The sequence below is a fragment of the Ursus arctos genome, unplaced genomic scaffold (genome assembly GCF_023065955.2).
Source record: "Ursus arctos isolate Adak ecotype North America unplaced genomic scaffold, UrsArc2.0 scaffold_33, whole genome shotgun sequence".
Classification (NCBI taxonomy): Eukaryota; Metazoa; Chordata; class Mammalia; order Carnivora; family Ursidae; genus Ursus; species Ursus arctos.
Window position 1 is genome coordinate 20,846,930 of NW_026623019.1, and position 24,446 is coordinate 20,871,375.

At 41.2% G+C, this 24,446-nt stretch overlaps 1 protein-coding gene across 1 annotated transcript in view; it reads left to right on the top strand.

Annotated features, from left to right (window-relative positions):
- Positions 1–24,446, top strand: part of LOC113269870 (spermatogenesis-associated protein 31D1) — a 56,140-nt gene that overhangs the window by 11,482 nt on the left and 20,212 nt on the right. The window contains exon 2 of the mRNA XM_057305553.1: positions 6,081–6,120. Within this exon, the coding sequence (XP_057161536.1) occupies positions 6,081–6,120 (40 nt within the window). The remainder of the gene's footprint in view (positions 1–6,080; positions 6,121–24,446) is intronic.

Consider the following 24,446-nt stretch of genomic DNA (forward strand, 5'->3'; position numbering starts at 1 on the left):
AGAGAGAAAAACTTGTGTTTATTTATTCATTCAAGAATGCTGTTTCCAAAGGAAGAGACAGAGCCAAAAAGATAGAAAAAATACAACAAAATGACTTATGCTATTGTAATTTTATTATACATTTCCCCTTCTAAGTCAGTTGGGTAAAGTAGAGATGCCAGGAGGCAGAAGACAAGGGTATGGCTGGCTCACCCGAGAGGATGCTCTGGGAATGACTTGTTGGGACTTCTGAATCTAGGTTGTAAGAAGCTTGGGTCTCTTGGAACATTTACTGGTGGTATGCTCCCTTTTGGAGCCGGGGCACTACTTTGAGAGAAGCCCAAGTCACCTGGAGACCCTCCAGTTGCCAGCCTCAAATAAGATGATAGCCAGCGTCCCTTGCCAGTCAAATGAGTGAACCATCTTGATGTCTGGCTCAGTTGAGCTACAGATGATTGCAGTCCCAGCTGACATCTGACTGCAATTCCTAGGAGACCCTAAGCAAGAACTTCCCAGTCAATCCCAGTCAATCCACAGAATGATAAGACACAGGAAGGAATAAATTACTGTTTTTAGCTACTACCCTTTGGTATGATTTGTTATATGGCAATAGATAATTCTTTCATCCTTATATGAGACATAAAGAATGCTTTATCAAGTGTTTGAAAGATTCATAATGCCACTCAGAATGCATGCATATATTTTTTGTTTTTTTTCTCCTAAAAATCACTTTATTACTCATTAGCTTTGAAATTGGAATCCAAATTGACCTTGATCAGAAATCTTAGGAAATATTTTAGCAAATATTTTATTTTTTATCATTTTAATTTGTTTTTAAGTAGGCTCCACACCCAGCATGCAGCCCAACGCGGGGCTTAAATTTAGAACTGTGAGATCAAGACCTGAGCTGAGATCAAAAGTCAGACGCTTAACTGACTGAGACACCTAGGCGCCCCAGCAAATATTTGAAACACCATCATATTTCGAGTACTGGCTCAGGATAAAGTGATACAGATGTGACAAAAATAATTCTCACGTATAATCAAAAGATGGAGTTTAAGTCCTAGCTCTGTCATTTATCACTGTGTGGTCAAGGGAAGTTATTTAATGTCTCTGATTCCTAGTTGCCAATGCTATACTGTATTTGAAAGTATTTAGTAATGCTGAGCACAACGTATTCAATAAATGTTCATTTCTTTCCATTTCTATGAAAGTCTTGTGCTCATAAGTGCAACCATGTCAAAACTTAACATGTTATTGTACTGCTTCCTAAAACTAAATATTTTTATTAGTTATCAAATATTACTCTTGATAAATATTTCATAAGCTTCCATAGTGTTGCCTTTACTAATGTGATCTACTTTACTTTTCCTGCAGGATAACTTGTTTAGTAGATCTGGGGGACTCATTCTGTTGCTAGATACTCACAAAAGTACTTTTGTGATTACCTTCTTTGTTTTTCAAGGACATGACCCCATTTCCTATCTTGAATGTGGTTCTCTACCCTAGTACAAATGTTAATAAGTTAAGTGCATACCAAATAAGAATTTTAATTCAGTTCATCATATGTTTATGTATTTAAATTTAAGAGTCAAATTGATATAATTGGTAACATTACCCATTTGCTTTGATTTGAGATGCCAAGTGATTGAAAAATTTTTTTAATTTGGAAGTGAATTACCTTGCTTATTTGAATTTATCATTTTTGCATAATTAGGATGAACTAATTTAATTTGTAGTTATCCTTTTAAATGACTTAAATGATGTCTGCTGAGATACTCAAGGCCACATCATGAGTGGAGTCATCCTGAGTATTACTCTGTCTCGTGGGTTGGGAAGGACAGTGGAACTTGTGAAGCCCGGGAATGAAGTTACAAGCTTGATCTTTTCTCTGTTCATATATATATATTTTTCTGCTTGGCTCCCCTGGCCTCACTCTGGGCTGCTTTATGTTTTCCGGAAGGACCACACATTGCGCTATGGTGATGGCCCTCCTTTTCCAATTCTTTTCTGATTCCATGTCATTTTCACTTGTTTAGCTCACATCTCAGCTCTTCCTTCAAAGGGAAGGCTGGTTACTCATTGGGTGGGTTATAGTAAGAATTCCCGACAGCGCTTTTTATGGGGACGGAGATTCTTCCAGCAAATGCTACTGTTTGATGACACGTTTTAATGAACCTTTAAAAAATTGGGACACCAGACTATGGTTAGTGTAGCTGGAACCTGTAATTTGAGAACAGTGTTTGCCGTCTAGTTTCGCTCCCATTTAAAATGGCTGCCCATTACACTCATTAGTGGAATCCGCCATATTAAGTTGCTTAACTTTTTCCATCTTCTTAGGGTTTTTAATTTTTTTCTTTCACAGAAAGCACTAGCCTAAATAAATCTTTTCCTCTTTTATGATGCTTTCATTTTGACCTTACTACTGCTGAAAATCAACCAAACTTCTTCATCATGGCAATCTCCACCCCGCCAATCGCTCTCAACCTTGTTAACCAGGTGTTCAAATATACACTCGAAAGGTAGTCAACAAAGGTGAACTATTTTTCCCCCCATATAGGACATTTTCAGGAAATACGAGCTTTGTCTTATTCTTTTCAAGGAGCTTCCAGACCAATTAATAAAACAAAGTAGATAACTTGTTACCAACATTAGGATCTCATTTGAAACTATTTTCTACAGCTCAAAATGTGACATGAGGCAGATCCCTACTTAAGAAGAAGGCTTTATTATTTAAGTTGTCTTGAAGACCCTGAGATTGTCTGTAAGAGTACTGCCGTAGGAGGATGTGAAGCACATTCTTGGCCACTCCGGTATTTAACTTAAGTGCAGAAAGTGAGATCATCTCCCAAAGCACAGGAATTGATTTTACCCTGAGCCCCTCCTTGGTATTAAACTCTTATAATCACGGAATATAGAAAAGGAAGAAACTTGGTGTTCATTCTAACCGTCTCATTTTATAAACCAGGAAATTGAGACTCAGAGGTGCGAGTTCATTAAGCTCAGCCGGTTATTTCGTTGGCTTCTTGGACGAAGATAGTTTCAGAAAGGATGCAGAAAAGTAGAAGTATTCGAGAACTATTTAGGAACTGTAATATCAGCACTGACTGACTGATTGGTGGTGGTGGGGGGGATGCTGAGAGACTGAGTACCCACAGAGAGGGAAGCAGAGATGGTGCAGAGTCTTTTAGCTTTAGCACCCATGTAAATGGGAGGCATTCATTTGGAAGGAGGACATAAGAAAAATGTATCTGCAGAGAAAGATGACAGATCCAATCTGGGAGTTTTGGGTGCCTTTGCAAAACCCAAGACAATATATTACAATTGAATGTACACAGGAGGCAAACCATGAGACTCATGAGTTAGGAAAGTTTTGTAAAGTGTTTTCTGAGAGGACGTTAGCATCATCCATACCAACGTGAGGCCAAAGACAAAGATGGAAAGGCGTCCGTTAGGTTTAGCTGTAAGGCAGGTGACGGTTCAGTGGAGTGGGATGGCCAGAAGCCAGAGTGCGGTGGGCTTGGAAGTGAGTGGGAGGTGGGAAGTAGAAAAACAAATATGGGCAACCATGACGAAGTTTAGGACCGTTGAGCGGGGGGAAGTAGGGCAGGCCCCGCAGGGGAAGACACAGAGGGAGGGTTTGTCTGACACGGGACAGAGTCGGACAGGTTTCAGTACTGGTGGTAGGAGGCCAGTTTTCCTACTGAAGTAATTTTTCTCTTCTCTGGCTCCTGCCTCTGTCTAAAGGTCTGTGTGGTTCCTGGAAATCTCAGAGCAGATCTTTTAGCATCAGAAAGATCTCTTGCTAATCCATTATCAACTCACTCTTAACAACCAGCTTTTGTTATCAACTCATAAGCCCGTATTCCCCTCTGACTACTTTCCAGATGTTCACACTCACATCAGATAAAAACATCTCTCACATTTGTTAATGGGGGTAAAGAGAGCAGAACTAATCTTCCCACATCTCAAATTGGCCTGTATGGGGAGTTCAAACTGAGAAATTAACATTTTAGAGCAATTTTTAAAGATCTGAAGAAACCATATTTTATGATTAATATTAATCACACAGTTACTGACTCTTTACATTTACTTCCCTACTTTTTATTGATTGCTACTGTATAGCAGGTCTTTGTGACGAAACACCTAAACCTGACCTGAATATCTTGATTTCTAAATATTTTATGCTTTGAAGAGAAATTTCTGGGGTTTATGGTGATTTTCTACATTTTTGGTACAATGTTCTCTGCTATGTCAAAACAGTGTTCTTTAAGGCACAGCTGAAACTCTTTTGACACCCTGCATTCCAGATTCCCTTTCTGTTGCTGAAGTAGGTCCCTGCGTGCGTGTGTGTGTGTGTGTGTGTGTGTGTGTGTGTGATTCTCAGTAGGAAGAAGGGCCCTGCTTCTCACTGTGGAAGTTGAGGAGGCCAGATGGCTTCTCTGGACAAAACCGGCAGCTGAGGTGTAGACAACAGACACAGTCAGTCAATGGGCTGTCTCACCAGGGGTGTCATATCGAGGGAGTGGTATGAAACCCCAGGGACATTAAGAATCACTCTCGCTGACGGCAGCGGGTCCTGCAGCGGCGGTGTGCACAGCGCCAGCCCAACCAGACTTCTCCTGGGAGCCGGTCCTGGCTATGTCTGCAGCTGCCCCGCCTCCCTGGGTTCCCACCTCTGCTGGGAGCCTGCTTCCTGCTGATTCATTGAGCTCCCTGAGACCCGTCTCTGCTCGGTTAGCCAGAGGCAGTTTCTGTCATTTGCCATCAAGAACCCCTGACTGATTCAGAGGGTCACAGTGGAATAATAAAGCAACAAACCAAAACATTTATATTCAGCTAATGTTTGTGGACTGTGGGCATTGTGCTAAATGCTTTAAATAAATGATGTCACCAAATCCTCCAAATGACAGGGTGAGGCAGGCATGTGGGTCTATTCTTTCCAGTATCACCTTAAGGGCCTCCTCTTTTATGAGCCTTTTCTGAGCTCTTCTCCCTTTTGTAAGTAGACTTGATTCCTCCTTTCTGTCTCTCCATAAAGAGGAGAGAAGATGTAGGTATATGTACATGTGGTTTTGGTACAATGCAGACATATGCCTATACATTCTCTTCTCTATCACAAATATAAAGTATGTTGATAATATTTCAAAATATAACAATATACGATATATATTTTTTATTTCCTTACCACTTATTAAGCTCCTACTATGTGTAAGCACTATGCTGTGCTTAGCAGTTCACTCGCGTTATCGCATGCTGTTCCCACCCAAACTCTGAGTGAGATTTATTTATCCATTTTACAAAAGAGGAAATGGGAACAAGAAAGGTTAAAAAATTTTCAAGACGTTACCCTTTTCAGGAGTTGTAGAGTTGAGATTTGAACATACTCCATTTTGTTTGTTCTGCCTTCCAACCCCTCTGCTCTTAATACTCTATAAATTACCTTCACATTCTCATTGTGCTCATATGGGTGATGCTTCCCTCCTGTCCCGACTAAGACAGCGTCTGCGTTTTCCTTTTTTTTCCCGCTCAGTCTCCTGAGAGGGAAGGCGAATTCTCTGTTCCTTATGATGCTTCACCCATTCCTGTCCGTGACAGACACCATGAGTCAATGATTATACTCTGTCCCATGAGCCATTTCAAAGGTTTCTCTCCCCCTGTTCGACAGGAAGTCACTCCCACTTGGTTAGAAGCGAATCTTATTTGCTATTCCTGGCCTAGAACAATGCCTCTCCTATAAATAAATATGCTTAGCAAATTATTGTTAGATACTGCTTTTTTCTTTATCTCGCAGATGAAGAAATCATAATTAGAGAATTAAATAATAACCCATTCACCTTGGGGCTATTCGTGTCCACCTTGTTGGGGTTTTGTGAGGATTAATTGGATTAATATACAGAAAACTCTTCTTCTTCTTTTTTTTTTAAAGATTTTATTTATTAATTTGACAGAGACAGCCAGCGAGAGAGGGAACACAAGCAGGGGGAGTGGGAGAGGAAGACGCAGGCTCCCAGCGGAGGAGCCTGATGTGGGGCTCGATCCCAAAGCACGGGGAACACGCCCTGAACCGAAGGCAGACGCTTAACGACTGCGCCACCCAGGCGCCCCCAGAAGACTCTTCAAATCGCATCTTGGCACAAGGTAAATTAGGTATTAGGACTACTGCTCAAAAGCACACAGGTTGTATCCGGGAGAGTTAAATCCATAGAGACAGAAAAACTGATGCTGGTTGCCAGGGGCTGGGGGAAGAGGGAATGGGGTGTGACTGCTTTAATGGGAACAAGGTTTCCTTTCGGGATGATGAAAATGTTGGGAGCTAGATAGAGGTGGGGGTTGTACCACATTGTGACATACTAAATCCCCCTAAAAGGTACACTTCAGAATGATTAATTTTATGGTATATGAATTTACTCTCAAAAAAAAAAAAAAAAGTCGCAGAGGTTGTAATGGATGGCAGGACCAGGAAGCCCCAGAGAGGGAGTGCTCACCTCACCCTCGCCCCGCCCTGGTAATATGGCCAGAATGTGGACTTTAGTTCTCTAAATAAAGCGTTCTTTCCACGTCAGTATGTTGCTTTAGAAATCAGGGAAAGTTTATCTTCACTGCTGGGTAGTTGTGATCTGTGTGCTGATAATTGCAGATGGAGGAGGAATGTTCCCACCTTAGGCAGGAAAACAAATAAAATTTTAAAGTCCTTTATAGTTTACCAAGCAGTTTTGGAGAACAATGGGTTGCAAATAATCGGAATTTACTGTACCTGAGTGACCCCCGTAATGTGCATAGTAAACAGGACAAGGGGAGGGGTGGGCCGGAAGGGAACTCTTGAAAGTTCACAGTCAGAAACGTCTCTACCTGCACATGGGGTCTGTCTTTACTGACGGCAAAGGAAACTCAAGGACTTCAGAATTGTATCTGTTAAAAGCAAAGTGACATCATTCTCCTCCCTGGTCTGTAAGCAGCTCCACTGAGCTTGCTGAGGCATTAATGGGGCTGGTGATGGCCGCTTAGTCTTGTGTAAATAGACCTTAGGGTACAGTCATGACTTTGCCATTAAGCGTGAAGTGACTGGGAGAGTCCTCGTGAAAACAAATAAAATCTCAGATCTTCCATTGCTAATCTCTTTGCACTTTGCTTTATTTATAACCGTGGAAATGTGTTGTAGCAACAGCCTATTTCGTAAACACGGCCACCTCATTGCTCCTTGATACACAGCAAGATATTAATAAACAACCACCTCTCATTTTAAGGCAACTTGACGTATAGAACTTGGCTAAAAATTAAGCAGCAAATGGATGTTTTAATTTATTACATGTCGTCCTTGTATTTGTTTTAAAGGGATGTTGAGGTGGCCTTGATCTGATTTCTGGTTCAGGTGGGAAGCCCAGATGTCTGTCATCTATCTCCTTATAGCCCTGACCCCCTCAAACATCTTTGGAGCAGAGGGTTACTTCTATTGCTTATAAAAACCTTAAAAATCTCTTGAAAAACTTTTTAGATATTTTTCCCTTTCTTTCAGCATAAATTATGAACCTTCTCCCTCTGCCACTGGATATATAGAGAGAACATTGTCATGGGAAGATGGTCACAAGAGCTACCCGTGGGAAAGGTGGTAAAGACCATTCTAAAGTTTGAGGACTGAGTCCCAGGGGAGCAGAGGAGAAAGGATGTTGAATTCTGTTGGCCAGACTGGGGGTGTGGGTGTGATATGGGGTGACATTAGTGGGGGGCTGAGAAAAGAGATGGAAAATCCAAGAATTTCCTTGGATGGGAAGGGATTGGGAGGGTGTGTGTGTGTGTGTGTGTGTGTGTGGTGGAGATAGGGAAGAAAGTTTTCCAAAGCAATGGAAGAACCCAGAACTCTTTGTGTTTGTATTTAGAAAGAGAAAGAGGTCTGTACGGTTGGAATGTGAGAACCAACTGGAGGGGTAGGTCCAGGAAAGAGCTGAACACATCTTGCTTCCCTAGTTCATCAATGAGAAAGAACGAAGATGTGGAAACTTTAGTTGGCCCACGTTAAGTTCACCATGATAAGAAAGCAGAGAGTCATGGCAAAAGGACACAAACGGGGGAAAAGGCCAAGAAGGACAAAGCTTTCTGTTTTCTTAGGAATACAGCTGGTTATTATGATTTGAGATGGCAGATGTCAGAAAATATACCACCAAGGGCCTGTCTTAGCAAAGGTGTTAACAGAGCAGGTGCTTTAATGACCTGTGCAGACACATCAGTGTGGGTAAAGTGGCTCCAAGGCTTGTGGCCACCATTCGTGATCGACAGAGCATCACTGTTTCTTCAGCTTTCATTTTCAGCGTTTTTATTTCCAGATTTCTTTTGGTGATTAATTTTTATCATAAGATTATATTCATTTTAGATGAGTAACATTTGTGTTTAAATATGTTTTCTGCACTCTTAAGGCTGATTTCATTGGCCTGAGGTTAATTTTTTCTCCTTGAGGAATATAGTTCCATTTTTGCCAAGAGACTCCATGGGAAAATTCTACTTTATCACCGATTTTAAGTAATTTGAGTATTCCAAATACATCAATTACAATTATATTTGCCAGAGTTCCACAATTGAAGTGTATTACCTGTGCCGAGTATTTGCCATTTGCCAATCCCAGTGAGCTTTTCACCTGTCTCCATTCTGTTCTGTGCCCACCACCGGCTGGGCTTCCGTGCCGGCTGATGTCTGAGGTACCAGCTCACGCCATCCCTCTCAGGGTTGGGGCAGTCACCCCTCCGTTTGTTCCTGTAGGCCTCAGGATGCTCCCTTTTGTTGGAAGCTCCCATCTGCCATCTTCAGTCCCTCAGCCCCACCTATATCTTTGTTAATCCCTCAGTTGCTCTCTGAACATTCCCAGTTTCCTGCAGGACCTGACTGATGCATTATGTAGATATGCTCACAGAAAGCACATTGAAGATACATCTATGATGCTTTCGTAAGTTTATTAAATCAAGTGCATTCAGCGGAGTACAATTAGGAAACAGCTTTTTTTTCTTTACGTTGAAATGTAACGTAAAACATTTTAAAGGTGTACTGACAATTAACAATGTTCTTTAGGGCTTTTTCTTCCTCACCTCTTGAAAACAGCTCAGACAGATTCGTATTTGGTTATTATTGAAGAGTTATATTTTGGGGTATTAGAAAACCTAGTTCAACCTAAAACAAACACACAAAACCCCAGACTTTCCATCCTGCATGCAATTGAAAAGCTTCCTTCAAGCTCTCTACCCTCTCCTCAGCTCAATTCTGACTGGAAGCTTGGGGTTTGACTGTGACAAACATGGGGAGTATCTCTTCTTCCACTCTTTCCTTTCTTCCCCTGGTGCCCCCAGGCTCCCAAACTGTGGATTTTTGTAAATATCCAGCATGAGAGTAAGATACCAGCCTCCCCTCTGGCCAGCGCTGGCCTTCTCAGTGATTCGCTTGAAAAGCCTTCCTCGGTTGGCTCCAGGCAATTGATGGCATCCCTCTCATCTGTGTATAAAAATTTACCTTTGAGGAACTTTCTTTCTAATGAATTTCTAGCTTTCCCTTTTATAGACTGCCAGGAAGGTGAGCCATGGATGAGCGTGGCCCCCTTTTAATAATTCCTGAGAGGATGTGTCTAGTGCCTCCCTAGGAGGACACTGTCATCTGTTTCAACAGCTTTGCGGCTTTAGCTAAAATCCTGAGACATCAGGAGATGTCTAATCTCATATCCCATTATGTGTGCATATATTAAAAGGCATATTAAGAAGAAGAGGAATACAGATGGAAGGAAGAAAGTGAGAAAAAGAAAAAAATTTTGTGAGAAAATAGGGGGAGAGAAAAATAAGGAAAAGTGGAGAGAGGAAAAACAAGAAACGAGACCCCTAACCTAGATGTCCTGAAATTCTTGCTAATGACTTCCCTCATATTAGTAGACTCTAACATTGCCTTGGATGCTAAAGTATGATATTTTATTTGGAAAGAGTTCAGCGTAGTGAAATTAGTGATAAGTTCCCAAAAAAGTAGGCACTGAGGAAAAATAGACACTGAGAAATACTAAATTGCTAGAAATTATTTTTTAATTGTAGCAAACATTGATTTTGCTCCTCTAATATCCATTTCATTTTCCTTGAGTGACAACCATGAAGTTTAGCAGAGATGAATCTTATCTTCAGGTCCAGAGGAGGGCCCTGTTTGGTCTAAGCCCCTCAGAAAAATCCCATTTCCTGCCATAGTGATTGATAGGACTTTAATCCAATCAGTGCATGGCATTTCCCTAGCACAGAGATTGTTATCAGGATAGTCCAATCGGAGTGAAGTTTGGGACTTTGGTGTGATGGTTCTAAAACCCAACCTTGGCCTTCACTCTGACCTTGGATGTGAATGCAGAATCACTGTCAGTGCTGCTGGCCGCCATTTTATGAGGCCAGCCCAAAAACAAAGCCAACATTTGAAGGCAGACAGAACTGAAAGAAACTGCAGAAAAACTGAGTCAGAGCCTGGACCAAACCATGCCTGGACCAAACCATGCAAAATCCTATAGACTTTTCAGTGATAGGAGCCAGTAAATTCCCTTAATTGTGTAAACCAGTTAAATAGCTTTTCTGTTATTTGCCACAGAAATAATCTCCACCGATAACATTTCTGTTGCATTTGAGTAAATTAAACTGAATTAAAACAGTCCTCATTAAAAGACAGTACATTTATAGCTTCTGAATAACGAATACATTTATAGTTTCTGTTATGTGCACATTGTAAAGGATCAAAACTAAATCCCCCAAAGCTGAACCGTACTGCCTCATTCACACAGAATAAGGGCTATGGAACTTCCAGGAAAACAAATATTTTTTTTATTATATTTAAATATTAAAGTTGCTTGAAGATAAAGGAAAAATTACAGATGAGCCAGAACTGAAAGAATTTGAAAGCACAACAGTTATTTTGACATAAACTTCTGCCAAGCTAGGCAGAATGGAAATAAACAGAAAAACAACCAACCGAACAAAAACACAGCTGATAACACTTTAAGGTCATACTGTCTGCCAGTGACTTTCGTATACATCATCACACTGAATTCTTACAATAATGTAAGCTCTTGTCCCCTCCCCCGCCTTCCCCATTTTACATTTGTGGAAACAGGCTCAGAAAGGAAAAGGAATTTGTTCAAGATCATATAGTTATTTAGTATCAGAGACAGGCTTTGAGTCTAGATTATGCTCTTTCTGCAACCTTGCTGTTTCTTTATAAGACAGAGCTAGAAGCTACACAGGTCTGTAACGCCAGGTAGAGTCGGAGCAGCTCAGCTGAAACTATCGTCCACTGGTTCCAGAATGCATTTAGCACTTGCTTCGTGTGCTGGAGGCTGTTACACTGCAGACCCTAAGCTTTAGCCTTTTCGGTATTATTTAATTTACAGACAAGCCTGGCCCCTTTCCTTGGGAATAGCAAACACCTAGGGCAGAATTGGATTCGGTCATGTTTGCAGCCACATAACCTAACCAAACATAGGACGCCTTACTCTGATGCACTGCTTCCTTCTCGTTTTCCCAAAAAGATTCACGAACCCTCTGCCAATATGATAAGTGTTGGGGGAAATGAGTTTCTGAATTGTCATTCTAGGAATTGCCTTTTGCAGCTGAAACTTCACCACTTAGTCAAGCCCTCCCCTGCCATCTGCTCAGCTCCAAAACTGCTGCAAAGGTTGAGAGGAGCAACTTCCATTACAAAGAACCGCATCTATGATAGAATTTCCACGCCATGGAACCCTCTCTCATTTTTCCAGCTTATTGAACACGGGTTCCAGGGGATCATGCTTTTAGGCTCACCAGCGCACTGTCATGAGGTACCAGGTCTTCAAAGGCAACCCGTTTATCACCAACTCATTGTTCACAAAAAATTGTCTGAACCAACATCATAGTCCATGCTCGCAAACTCCTCTCGTCCCCAGCTCTGGACCAATCCAGTCTTAGATCGGAAACCGGGTTCCATTTTGGAAACTGGGTTCCATTTAAGGAAACCGGGTTCCATTTTGATGGCTTCGTATCATTAGTCTGTTGGTGTCTGTGAGTGATTTGCTGGCTCCTACTTGGCACTGTTCCTCAGGTCTGATTGTCAGACCCTTCTCCAGTTTTCGTCAGGAAACCTTTCTGTGCTATGTTCTGGAACCTACACCCTATCTTTTCTTCCTGAGCTCAAGTTTTTAGTTTATCGAGGACTAAAGTTCTTTTATCATCAGTTCAGCCCTCATAGAGGCCTGGGTAAGTCTTTTATACTTGCTTTCATGTCTCTGTAACACTTCATTCATTCATTCATTCATTCATTCATTCATTCAATGTGTCTGTTTATTAGAGAATTTTTGCCAGGTAGTACTTCCAGTCGGAGAGATACAAAGTGTTTTAGGTCATGCTCCTTAGAAGCAGAGACTGAGGTGGGAATTCTTACGCAAGACCATGCCCTACTGAGTTGGGCTGGGTTGAATAGTGCCTCCCCTAAACCCATCTCCACCTCAGAATGTGATTATTGAGAAGTAGGGCTTTTGGAGATATCATTCATTAAATTTAGAGGAACATCCTGGATGCGGGTGAGCCTTTCACCCAAGGACTGGTGTCCTTGTAACAAGAGATGACATGGAGAGAAGAAGGTGAAGTGAAGATGGAGGCAGAGATTGGAATGATGCAGCTACGAGCCAAGGAACACCAAGAAGCTAGGAGAGAGGTATGGAACAGATTCTCTCCTAGAGCATTCAGAGGAAGCATGGCCCTGCTGACCCCTTGCTGTTGAAGTCCGTAGCCTCCAGAAGGGTAAAAGAATAAATTTCTGTTGTGTAAGCCACTCCACTGTGTGGAGCTTCATTATGGCAGCCCTAGGAACCCAGTGTATACTGTCTCTGCAGAATATCTCGTCTGAATCTCAGGTGTCCCTGGTTAGGACTGTCTGGGCACCGTGGAGCCCAGACTCCTACATTCTTTGCCTTTGCTTTTCTGAAGCAGCTGTTTCTTCCCCGCATTGACGGTCCGTCCCTGGGTGCTGAAGAGCAAGCAGAGGAACGGACCGGCCCAAGGCTGCTAAGATAGCTTTTACTGCCCCAGCGTAGTTCCCTTCGCTCATTCACCGTGGCACACTTCTCATCAGTAGTACTGGATGCTGGAAGAAAACCTGGCCGTGTTTTCAAAGTTCCAAAGAAAAGCGTTTGCTAGGTGCATTTATCATTTAATATCTTTCTTTTATCCCTGATTCAGCCCTGAACACCCTGCCCATAAAACTAGGTTTTTCCGGTCTTCTAGTCATTTGACAACAACGGCAACAACAACAACAACAACAAAAATCGGTTGAGAAATACTGTTTAATATATGTAAGGGTGAAGATGACATGCGGGAATATTCACAAACTAGGTGCTCTTGGAGGGCAAGGACTGTATCTTTTTCTTCTCAATGCTCAGCACCTGCTACAGGGCCTGGGACATCATAATCTTCCAGTGAACATTTGCCAAATAAATTAATCTGTCATTGCACTGATGACCCTGATTTAGCTCATCAGGGTCACTGGGTAGAAGTTTTATCACGGCATCCCATACACAAATTCTAAAGTTGCATCTTTGGATGGGACCATGACTTCTTAGGTGGGGAGGTATATGAGTGAATAGCTATGTTCTCCAAGTAGTACTTCCAAATAAGTTCTCAAGACCAAATACTCAACACTTACCTGTTAATACACTGATAAAGGTATGTGCTTTATAATATGTATTACCAGTACCAAACTGTACTTTTATAATTGAAAATTTTTGTTAGTGACTGAAAATTCTTCATTTCTGGTAGGTTTCCTGGATGTGGGAAGTAATTGCAACATTTACTGAGTGCTTACTATGCACTAAGACTGTGCTAAGCACCGTACACCCAGCAGCTCACTTAATCATTGCAACCTATCTACAAGGTTGATATTATCACCACTTTACTGATAAGAAAACTGCTTTTAGACGGATTCATTAATTTGCCCGTGGCAGAGCCTGGATTCAGATGGTTGTTTTCATAACTGCCAGACGCTCTGCTGGTGAAAGTCAAGCTTTAATGGGCTAAAACTCAAGCTTTAATGGGCTAAAACTCATCTAAGGGAGTTTGATAAAAATATAGATTCTTAGGTCTCATTCTTAGAGAATCAGCAGGTCTAAGGTAATCTAGGGAATCTATATATTTGTCACACAGGTGACCTGAATGCAAGTGGTCCAGAGACCACACTTTGAGAAGCACTGCTCTATATATGAGATGTCAAATATGCAGTGTGATTTATTTATTTATTTTTTACTCTAATGTCGTAGATGCAATATCATTTTCTCCCTTATGGATGCCCAGTTGTTCTAGCACCATTTATTATGATGACCATTCTTTCCCCACTCCCTGTAGTTTCATTTTTGCCATGAATCAAGTGTCTATATATACATGGGTTCTGAACATGACCCTCCTGTTTTATTTCTTCCATGTAATTCTTAATCATCATCCACTGAAAACATACTTTGAGAAATTCCACTGTGGACCAAAGGGCAAGAAATCTTGGAAAACCCCGTGGATCGTTTTGTGACTGCATGTTAGAGCCATGAAATTTAGACATGGCCATTTACGAAGCAATGCTCAGTTTTTCCTGGGATTCCCCATTTAAATCCACTGGCCTACCCAGTGCAATTTCTGGTATTTGTAGGAATTACTCTTTTTTCCTCCCAACTGTCATTGCTCTCCTTCTCAAATCCTCTTTTACCAAATCAGCAGGACATTTTGGAAAGCAAGTCCTCTTTTATTAAGAGCATCCTATCTTACATTCAGATGTCATTAGGGAAGAAAGATGACATATAGATGTAGCAGTATTCACCTCTCAGGTTGTTTTTGAACAAACCTTTCCCCTCCCTGCAATTTGTATTGCCTCAAATGGGGTGCCTACTATAAATTCAGCATCACTGGATCCAATTTAAAAATGAGAAAAACAGTAGATTATACGTATTTCCCCACTGGAACAAAAGGCTGCCATTTAAATATGACTCGATGCCAACAAATAATTTTGATATACTGTCAAGCAAACTCTTAAAAACGTCTTTCATTTTTATAGTATTATGTGATACAGGTTAAAAAACATTTGCAATGAATTGTGGGTGGGGAAACTGAAGCATAGAGCTGTGAAATTATTTAACTAAAACCATCAAGGAAATGGTATCAACAACCAGAGATTCCACTGCCTAACTTTTCAGTTGAGTTCTGGGGTTGGAGGCAGTTAACCAGCTGGATTTTCAAGAAGGGCAAAAGCTCTTCATTAGAAATGGTTCATGCAGATAGGAAAGGGGAAAAGAAAAAAAGGAGAGAGGGAAACAAACCATGAGACTGTTAATGAGAGAGAAGTGAGGGTTGATGGAGGGATGTGGGTGGGGGATGGGCCAGATGGGGGATGAGGACTAAAGAGGGCACTTGGTGTCATGAGCATTATGGGTGTTGTATATAAGTGATGAATCACTGAATTTTACTCCAGAAACCAATATTGCACTGTATGTTCACTAACATTTAAATTAAAAAAAAAAAAAAAGATTCATGCAACACCCAAGTGTCCATTTACACCTGCAGTCAAGCAGTGACCCAGCTTGCCACAGGAAGTGTGGGGCTAAATGAAGGGTTGGCATCCAAACGATTACAGTATGGCCGCCTCAGATTCTCAACACTGTTGAGAACTGATACCTTAATAGCATAGAAGTGTTCTGTTTTCCAGTATTGTGATAAACTCATATGAGGCTGTGCTGTGTAGTAAGTATCTTTCTCCATTCTCTGTCAGTGAGAAGCTCAACAACTGAGGGTTGAAAGAACTTCACTTGTTCTGCAGTTGGTCATACAACTCTTGGAGCCTCAACTGATGATGTAATTGATAGTCACTTAGGGAGAAGGAAATGGATTTGGAGACCCAAGACAGCACCCACAGCCACTGCACTAATGGAGGAAGCTCATGGGCTTTCTTCCTTATGCAGAGAGACTAGTTTCTCTCTTTTGTGCATAATTAGCTGAACTTTTTCTTCAGTAGACTGTGCGATTCTCCTAGTAAGGTAGTGAGTATACTTGTATTTTCCCTGCGCTAACGCAGTCATGTTTTATTGTTAAATTGTAAATAAGGGTCATTGTGTTGTTAATTGAGATTGATAGTTTCTTGGGCAGCCACACCCCTGACAGGCCAATGGACAGTGCTGGGGAACAGGGTGGTGAGCCTTACTTGAAGGTGGAATAGAAGTTTCTCGAGCTTCCCCGATAATAAGATTGACCTAAGGTATTGGTTCAATATTCAGATTTCCAGTCTTTTCCTTTGGGAATGTTGATTCACAGGGTTTGGGATATGTCCTCAGAATATGTATTTTAATAGCTATATGACTGTTCTCATTAGGGGAGTGTGGGAAACACTGCCCTAGGAAGTGTGATTTTGAAAAGGCGATTCCAGTCAGGGGTCCCTGACTCCCAAATAGTCCCCATTGTTCCCGTGGAGATATTTTTCTCTTTCTTAGTCCTTTTCCAACTTCTGTTCTGTACTTGCCACCAACTGCCATCCAGTCCCACTTGGGCAGGTTGTTCGTAGCTCAGATTCTCATGCTCATCACTGTACCTCAGTCTAGAGTCTCCCCTGATCTCAGGTCATTCCCATTCCACGCATCACAGTCACAGTGGTACCAAATGATTTGCTTTTCCATGCCTATCTCAACGTCTTCAAATCTTTTGACCTTTTTCATGTTCCATTTTCTTTTTCTTTTTCTTTTTTGGTGGGGGGTGGTGAGGGGCAGAGGGCAGGAAGAGAGAGAATCTCAAGCAGGCTCCACACCCAGTACAGAGCTCACCATGGGGCTCGATCTCACAATCCTGAGCCAAAATCAAGAGTTGCATGCTTAACCAACTGAGCCACCCAGGCGCCCCTCACGGTCCATTTTCTGCATAGAATGCCTTCTCTCACTAGTTTACCCACTGCACTTCTGTTTCTTCTTCAAGAGCTCAGATGTCACTTCCTTAAGAGTCTTCCTCAGCTTCCCTAGGCAGAGCTAGTTCTTGTCTCTGTGTTCCCATGGCACATTGGATTTCTCCTACCTGTAACATATGTTCGATTGTAATGATCTGTTTACCTGTCCGTCTCTCTCAGTCGGCACCTTGGAGAGGGACAGTGTCTTCATATTTATATTCCAGTGTCGAGCACAGTGCCAGGTACACAGTAGGAATTTTATAAGTATTTGCTGAGTGAACTTTAGACTTTAATAATTATATATTAAATGATTACTATCAAATAAAAAAGATATGGATTAGTTTATTTATGTAAGTCCAGATATTCATTTATTCATTTATCCATTTATTCAGACAAGTATCTGTTGGACCCCTATTATAAGCTAAGCATAAATGATTCAGTGATAAGCTAAAAATACACATCATCCTCGCCTTCATGGAGCTTTGAGGTGAGAGAAATCTATTAATACAATAATTATGAAACGAATAGACGATTTGCTACAATGAAAAATACCAAGGATAGGCATATGGGGGCAATGAAAGAACATAATGTGGGGGTGAGGGGTGAAAAGTGATCTAAGTGCTGATAATGAAAAGGAATTATCTAGGGAGGAAACGGAGTGAAGAACCTTCCAGGCTCAGGGAAAAAGCCTGTTCAAAGGCCCTGGGGTAGGAGGGAGTATGGCAAGAACAAGGGACTGAAAGATGGATGGTATGTGTGGGGCAGAGAGAGCAAGGGGACCCATGACCCAAGAAAAGCTGTCACCTAGAGGTTAAGCAGTTGTGTCTTTATTCTAAATGCAGTGGGAAACCAGTAGAAGGAAACCTGAGTAGTTTGGCGTGTGTGTAATTGCAGCTTTGTAAGGATTTATACCTATCAAATGATGATTTGCTTTACTATTTATTTTTGTTTTGACCATGCAGTTTACTTCAGGACCGGAATCGTGTCTTACATTTCTTAGTGTTCCCATCCTCTAGCACCATACAATAAATAGAGTGGGCGACCAAGAGATGTGTTTCTTGTTTTATTTCACATTCTTGAGAGTGAGGCTTTTTGTAAACACACTTAGAAACTTAGTTAACTAGACCCACTGGATAGCTTAAAATGACATAACATTTTGTGTTTAAATTGTGAGAAACATGGTGATGATATGGTGAATGGACTGCTGGTTATTCACTACAGTCATAATCCAATAAGACCGTTACATAAGTGCTCAGGAAACCAGTCAGCGTTGGCTTGAGAAGAACATGTTTCCCTTGCTTAATAAAGTCATTTTACCACTGATGATGCTTGGGGTTTTGCCACTAGGAATCAATACTAGAGCTGTAATGATGCTTTGGACTTTTTAAGAGTCCTTTTTGAAAAAGTAGATAAATACCTAATTGGGAATAAAAGGTATATTAATATTTATCAACTGACATCTTTGGGATATTTTGATGGGGATTTAAATATAAAGGAAATTATGTATCGGGGGATTGCGGGGGCATCAGTGATGTGGAAATGAAGTCTACTTCCTCAGTTTTGCTTCTGTTGTCGCCTCTAGAAACGAAAATCATTTTGTGAATGATGGCATTTATTTTGCTATTAACCGAAGCTGAATCTGTCTGAACGTTGGTTTCACCGTAAAACAAAGAGTACTTTTCTTCCTAATCTTTAGGACATTATGAAGTTTAATGGTATCAATGACGAAAAGTGCAATGGACTCTGGGAGATAAATTGCTTTGTCATATAAGCTGAACTGGTGGCACCATTTACCCAAAGCCTTTGTGATTCAATGGAGTTTTCAAATCAACTTCTTAGAAACAAGTTCTTTTCGTAAGGCCAGGAATTCATTAGAACATCACTGTACTAATATTAGGTGTACTTTCTGATCTTCCATCAAATTTTTTCCAGACTTCTTTATTTGCCCCATTGCTTAATTAATTTCTAGTTGCTGGAGGGGACTGGAATGAGAAAGGAAGCCTTTGTTAATGTTTTGGGGCAAGGGTGGTTTTTTCAGAATATTCCATGATGATTTGAAAAAGTAAGAACTCTGTGCATGACAGGGACACATTTCCACCTTGCACAGTCAATGAGACTTTTCTTATTTCCCTCTAGGGCTTTCTCTACTCTGCCCTGTGGATTTCTACATCATTTTCATATTTGGCAATTGTTCCTCATGAAATGAATTACGACTATGGCAAATCTTGAATTAAAAGTATTTTTAAATGAATAAAGCCATTCTGTTATTAAATGTAACTACTTTATTTCCTCACATATTCACAGGAGATGCCACAGATCTTATTTGGAGTTTTAATAAATTTTTAAAAATCATCAAGGAATAAGATTCTGATTACTCAAGCAACCACGCTAACCAAAAACGGATCCAGCCCCCCTTTTTTTTACCTTTTCCTCCGAGAGATGTTCATCCTAATTTGCCCAATAAGTCTGAGGCAGCGATTAGCAAACTAAAGACCAAATCGGGCCAGCAGCCTTCTTCTGTAGACAAATTTTTATTGGAGCACAGCCATGACGACCTATTTAAGTACTGTCCGTGGCTGTCTTTGTTTTACAACAGCACAGTTGAGCAGTCGCAACAGAGAACGCATGACCTGCAATGCTGAAAACATTTATTATCTTCCAGAAAAAGTTTGCTGACCTTGGTCTAAGATAATGTTTCTGTATATTCTTTGACTCTCAATTATGTTAGGAGCTCCCCCGGGAAAGCAGAGACCAAATAGGATTTCTCTTTGTATCTTTAGGGCCTATCACACTGTCCTGTTGGAAAGAAGTGCTCGAGTCCAGAATGAATGAAAGTAACCTAATCCAGCTGCATAAATAATCATGCTTTCCCCACCCCAACCTTAAAGACTATGGGAAAGAACCACTGAAAACCAGGCATAGGGTGATTTTCTACTGGGACAGTTTTGGATTGATTTCCAGGAAGATCTGTGTCAATTATTCTGATCTTGGTGTGCTGAACAGAGTTGCTTCTGTTCTCATTTCAGCAATTCAGGGAGGGGAAGACAGGGATGTGGGGGAGGGACCAATGCAACTTTTGCTGCGGCAAGAGAACTGGGGCAAAGGTATTTATGAGGATGTCCCAGTGTCCAGGTGCTGGGCAGCATGGTCAAAGAACAGCTAAACTGACGTCTTGGAGTGTTTGTATTCCCCAAATCAGTCGCCGCAGCAGGCAAATTCTGTCTTAACATTTGGTACTGTGTGAAAAAGGAGATGTTTGGGAGGCAAATGTACCCTGTTCTCTGTACTCCTTCTTCCTTTGTTTCAATGCTCTTGTTGACTTTCCCTACATATGTATATGTAGATTAGTTTCTGTAAAAAAATTTATAGATCTGATACCTTGTTTGAATAGGCATTGGAAAGGCCCCAGGAAAATAATCTTGGCCAGTTTCCTTAATAACCAAGCCAGAGGTGGGAATTACATAGGAAGTTTATTACCACTCTGGCCCTTCTCACCCTTCTACTGTCAGACATCACTAATAGATCCCTGCATTTGTTCTGACAGAGATAGCCTCCGAATCCTCCCTAAAATGTTCCAAGTAACTGCCACCAATTAGTCAGAATTGGCACACGAGATGAAACCTTACTTGCCAAAGCCGGTTTTGCGTATTTCTAGGTGTGAGAATCTTATTCCACCTTTTATTTCTTCCTTAGCTCCTCATGTGGAAATCGATCCAGACCCCAAAGGCAGGAATGGGGGAGGACTAGCAAAGCGAGGCATTCTCAGCAGAATGCTGAGCACAAATAAAGATGTGAGGTGACCAGCTGGAGTAAAGCAGAGTCCACATTGGAAAGTCGCATGCGGTGAACATGGAATAGGAAGGAAGAGCTAGGTTAAGGTAAGTGTTGGCATCCAGGCCAAGACATTTGAACGTGATTTGGAAAGCCAGTGCTCTCAAAGGCTGGTAAGGGTATTAGTCAGGGTTCTCCAGAGAAACAGAACTGATAGGATGGGATATGTACACACACACACACACACACACACACACACACACACACGCACACACACAGACAGAGGGATGGGGTGGGTATTTGTCTTAAGGAGTTGGCTCTTGTGAGTGTGGAAGTTGGCAAGTTCAAAATTTGCAGGGTAGGTGAACAGGCTGGAAATTCCAGCGGGAGCTGATGTTGCAGCTTTGAATCTTAAGGCAGTCCGGAGGCAGAATTCCTTCTTTGGAGGACCTCAGTCTTTTCTCTCAAGCCCTTCACCAGATTGGATGAGGCTCACCCACATTGTGGAGGGTCGGATCATCTGCTTTGCTCAAGGTTTACTGATTTAAATTTTAATCATATCTAACAATAATTTCACAGAAATTATTCGTTAGAACAAGGTTAGTTTATTTAAGTAAAACAGAGTTGATTTAAAGAAAATTATTAAACATTGGATGCAAATGGTATAGGGATATGTCAGGTATATATGTACTAAAATGGCTGAGGTCAGAGAATGGTAAGTGACAGACTCGCTATACTCTTGTCACAAGGAAATGTCATAAGGAAGTGGGGTTTTAGGAGATTAATTCTGCTGCCTTGAACAAAGGCCATGGACAGAAAATATTCACCAACAAGTAATAAATATGAAAATGTTCTCTCTTGTTATAGTAGTAACATTATGCTTTTTTAAAGATGCTAACTTTTTGCCAAATTTCCTGAATCTAATTTTCCCAGTCTGCTTTTTTAAAAGTAGTTGTTTATGCCTTTTTGCCCCCTGTAACAAACAGAAGTTTTAAATTTTATGTAATCTTAGTAGTTGGGTCTTTTGCTTTATGATTTCTTAGAATGATTTTAAGCTTAGAAAGTCATCCTGGGTTTTTTTGTTTGTTTTTTGTTTTTTTTTGTTTTTTTAAAGATTTTATTTATCTGAGAGAGAGTGAGAGCACAGGCAAGGAGAGCAGCAGAGGGAGAGGGAGAAGCAGAGCAGGGAGCCTGATTCAGGGCTTGATGCAGGGCTCTATCCCAGGACCCTGGGATCATAACCTGAGCCGAAGGCAGATGCTTAACTGACTGAGCCACCCAGATACCCCTCATCCTGGGTCTTAAATTCACAGGTCTAACACCTTGTTCGAGTGGGCATTTGGAAAAAGATATTTTTAAATATTTAATTTTTTGATGTATCTGGGAATTATTTTGTTATACACTATGAGGGATGCGTCTAGACTAATTTTATTTTCCTTAAATTCCTACTCAGTTACTCCTGGGCAAGTTCCTTTGTAGTGATGTCATTTTTATTTTCTAGCAAATTCTTATACGGATCCAAGTCAATTTCTGGACTAGCTCTAGTCTGTGTTCTGTATCTATACATTGTTTCTTCTTTCAATAGTAAATTATTTTAATGATATGGCCTTATATTTAAATATCTAATGTGGCTAGTCCCATCTCATATGCTTTTTTCAAAATTTTCTCTGATAAACTTATTTTCCTTCCTGGGAACATCAGAATCTAGTCAGATTCTCTAGAAGTTTCATAGAATGTTAATTGGATTTTGTGTAGATCATTATGAGGGTTATAATGAATTCATGTATAATTCATTTATGTATGAATTTATGCACATTTTCAATCAACTTTTGATGTTTGTGACTATAGAGCACAGATAAGATTAGAGTCAACGAATTAATCTAAAATAATAATGAAGACATTTTATCTCCATTGCTTCCTTCACTTGAGCAATTTAGTTGTATAAATAGCCAAATTGAATTTAATTCCCTTCATTTTTGCACCTAAATGTCTGGTCTAGATGCAATCCAACAATCAAGGATCCAAAGACTGGCCTCAGGGAGCAGAATAAAAGAAACAATGATACACATTGTCAGTGAAAGAATTTAGAAACTCTTGAAGGGTAATTCACATTTCAACTTTTAACTTTCCTTTTAATTTCCCGGGACTGCAAATGGAAACCCACAATCCCTTCTGCAGGGATCTTCACCTGGGGTGTTTTAGAATTTCTTTTTCTCATTTCCTCTGCCCTTCTCATGGTGGTAGTATCTGCACCTGTTCTCCTGGCTCTGGCTAATTCTTGGTCCTCTTGAATCTCTCCTGGCAGCAGAAAGCAGTGATCAGACAGGTTGAATGATTCAATGGAAATGTAATCTGATCTCATCTTAGCCACATGTAAGAAGCAACCTGCTGTGAACCAGAATTGTAATGCTGGGAATTATCTGATTCCCGCAGCCCTCTCTTCTTTCTCTGCCCTGGTGAATGATGGCCAAGGAAATTTAAAGCATGTAAAACATGGGAAACGTCGATTTGTTGACTTGGCCATTGAACCGGACATTTTGCCTTCTTGCAGGTAAAACTAAAGATAACAAGTTCTAGATTTTATTTATAAGGGCAAAGCTTTGAAGTGTATTCACTTAAGTTGCTTCTTGATTCAGGGAGGGCTTCTTTTCCTTTAAACTATAGTTCCAGCTTTGGAGCCAGGTGCAAAAGCAAAGCAAATCAAAACAGCAACCAAAAAGCAAAGGAATCTCTGTCAGTAGAACACCTGAGCTGCAAAGATGGACGACCTGCAGAACAGAGTTGACATGATGTGATCGGTCAGTTCCCAGATGTGAAGGAAAGGAATCCTCTGCAGCTGGCTAAGGAAGGCCAGATATAACGCAGGAAAACTGAGAACTGGTAGGAGAAAGTGGAGAGACTTACAGAAGAGAGAAAAACTGGACATAAAAGTATAAGGAAAAGAAAACACAGCAAACTTTAGAGTCGGTGGTGATCCCTGTTACACTCCCGGCCCCCAGCGATCACAACTCCCGGTATTTGCCCTTGTGTAGTCCTCGCTCTTTGAACTGGAATAGGGCCTGTGACTCATACTCCGTGACTAGAAGTGGCAGAGTGATGCTATACCCCTTCCTGTGTCTGTACAGGAAGCCTTAAGAAGTTCCGCTTCTGGGCTCTGAGCCCTGATCTCCTTTAGAACTCCGTACTCTGTTGGCGTTTTATGGAGAGGCCATGGGAGAAAAGCCCAGCCATTCTGTGCCCCGCCAAGCCCAGGCCCCTGCTGACTGACCAGCTGAAAGAATCCGTACGAGTGACCATTGGCCAGGTCAACAGAAGAGTCACCTGGCTAAGCCCAGCCCAGATTGCAGAACTGTGAGCAAATAAAACGTCCATTGTATTAAGCCAGGAAGTTTTGGGCTGGTTTCTTCTATTACAAAACATAACTGTTGGTATGATAACAGAGGAGAAGCATCAAGGACCAAGGCCCACGGACTCTGCTGTCTGGGACAGCATGGTGTAGAGTGAAGATGCAAGGCCTGGGACCACAGCAAGCTCGGGTCATAGCCTCACTTTTTAGCTTTTTGCTCTGTGGCCTGGGGCAAGTTATTTAGTCTTTCGGGGCCTCAGTTCTGTTATCTGTAAAATGAGAAAAATATTTCTTCCCTCACAGGATAGTTAAGAAATGAAATGAGTGAAAGTTTGGGGTATATATTAAGTACTCACCAAACATGAGTTCTGTTCCATTTCCTCCTTAGGGTTCCCTCCCTCACCCCCGCCCCATCCCAAAGGCT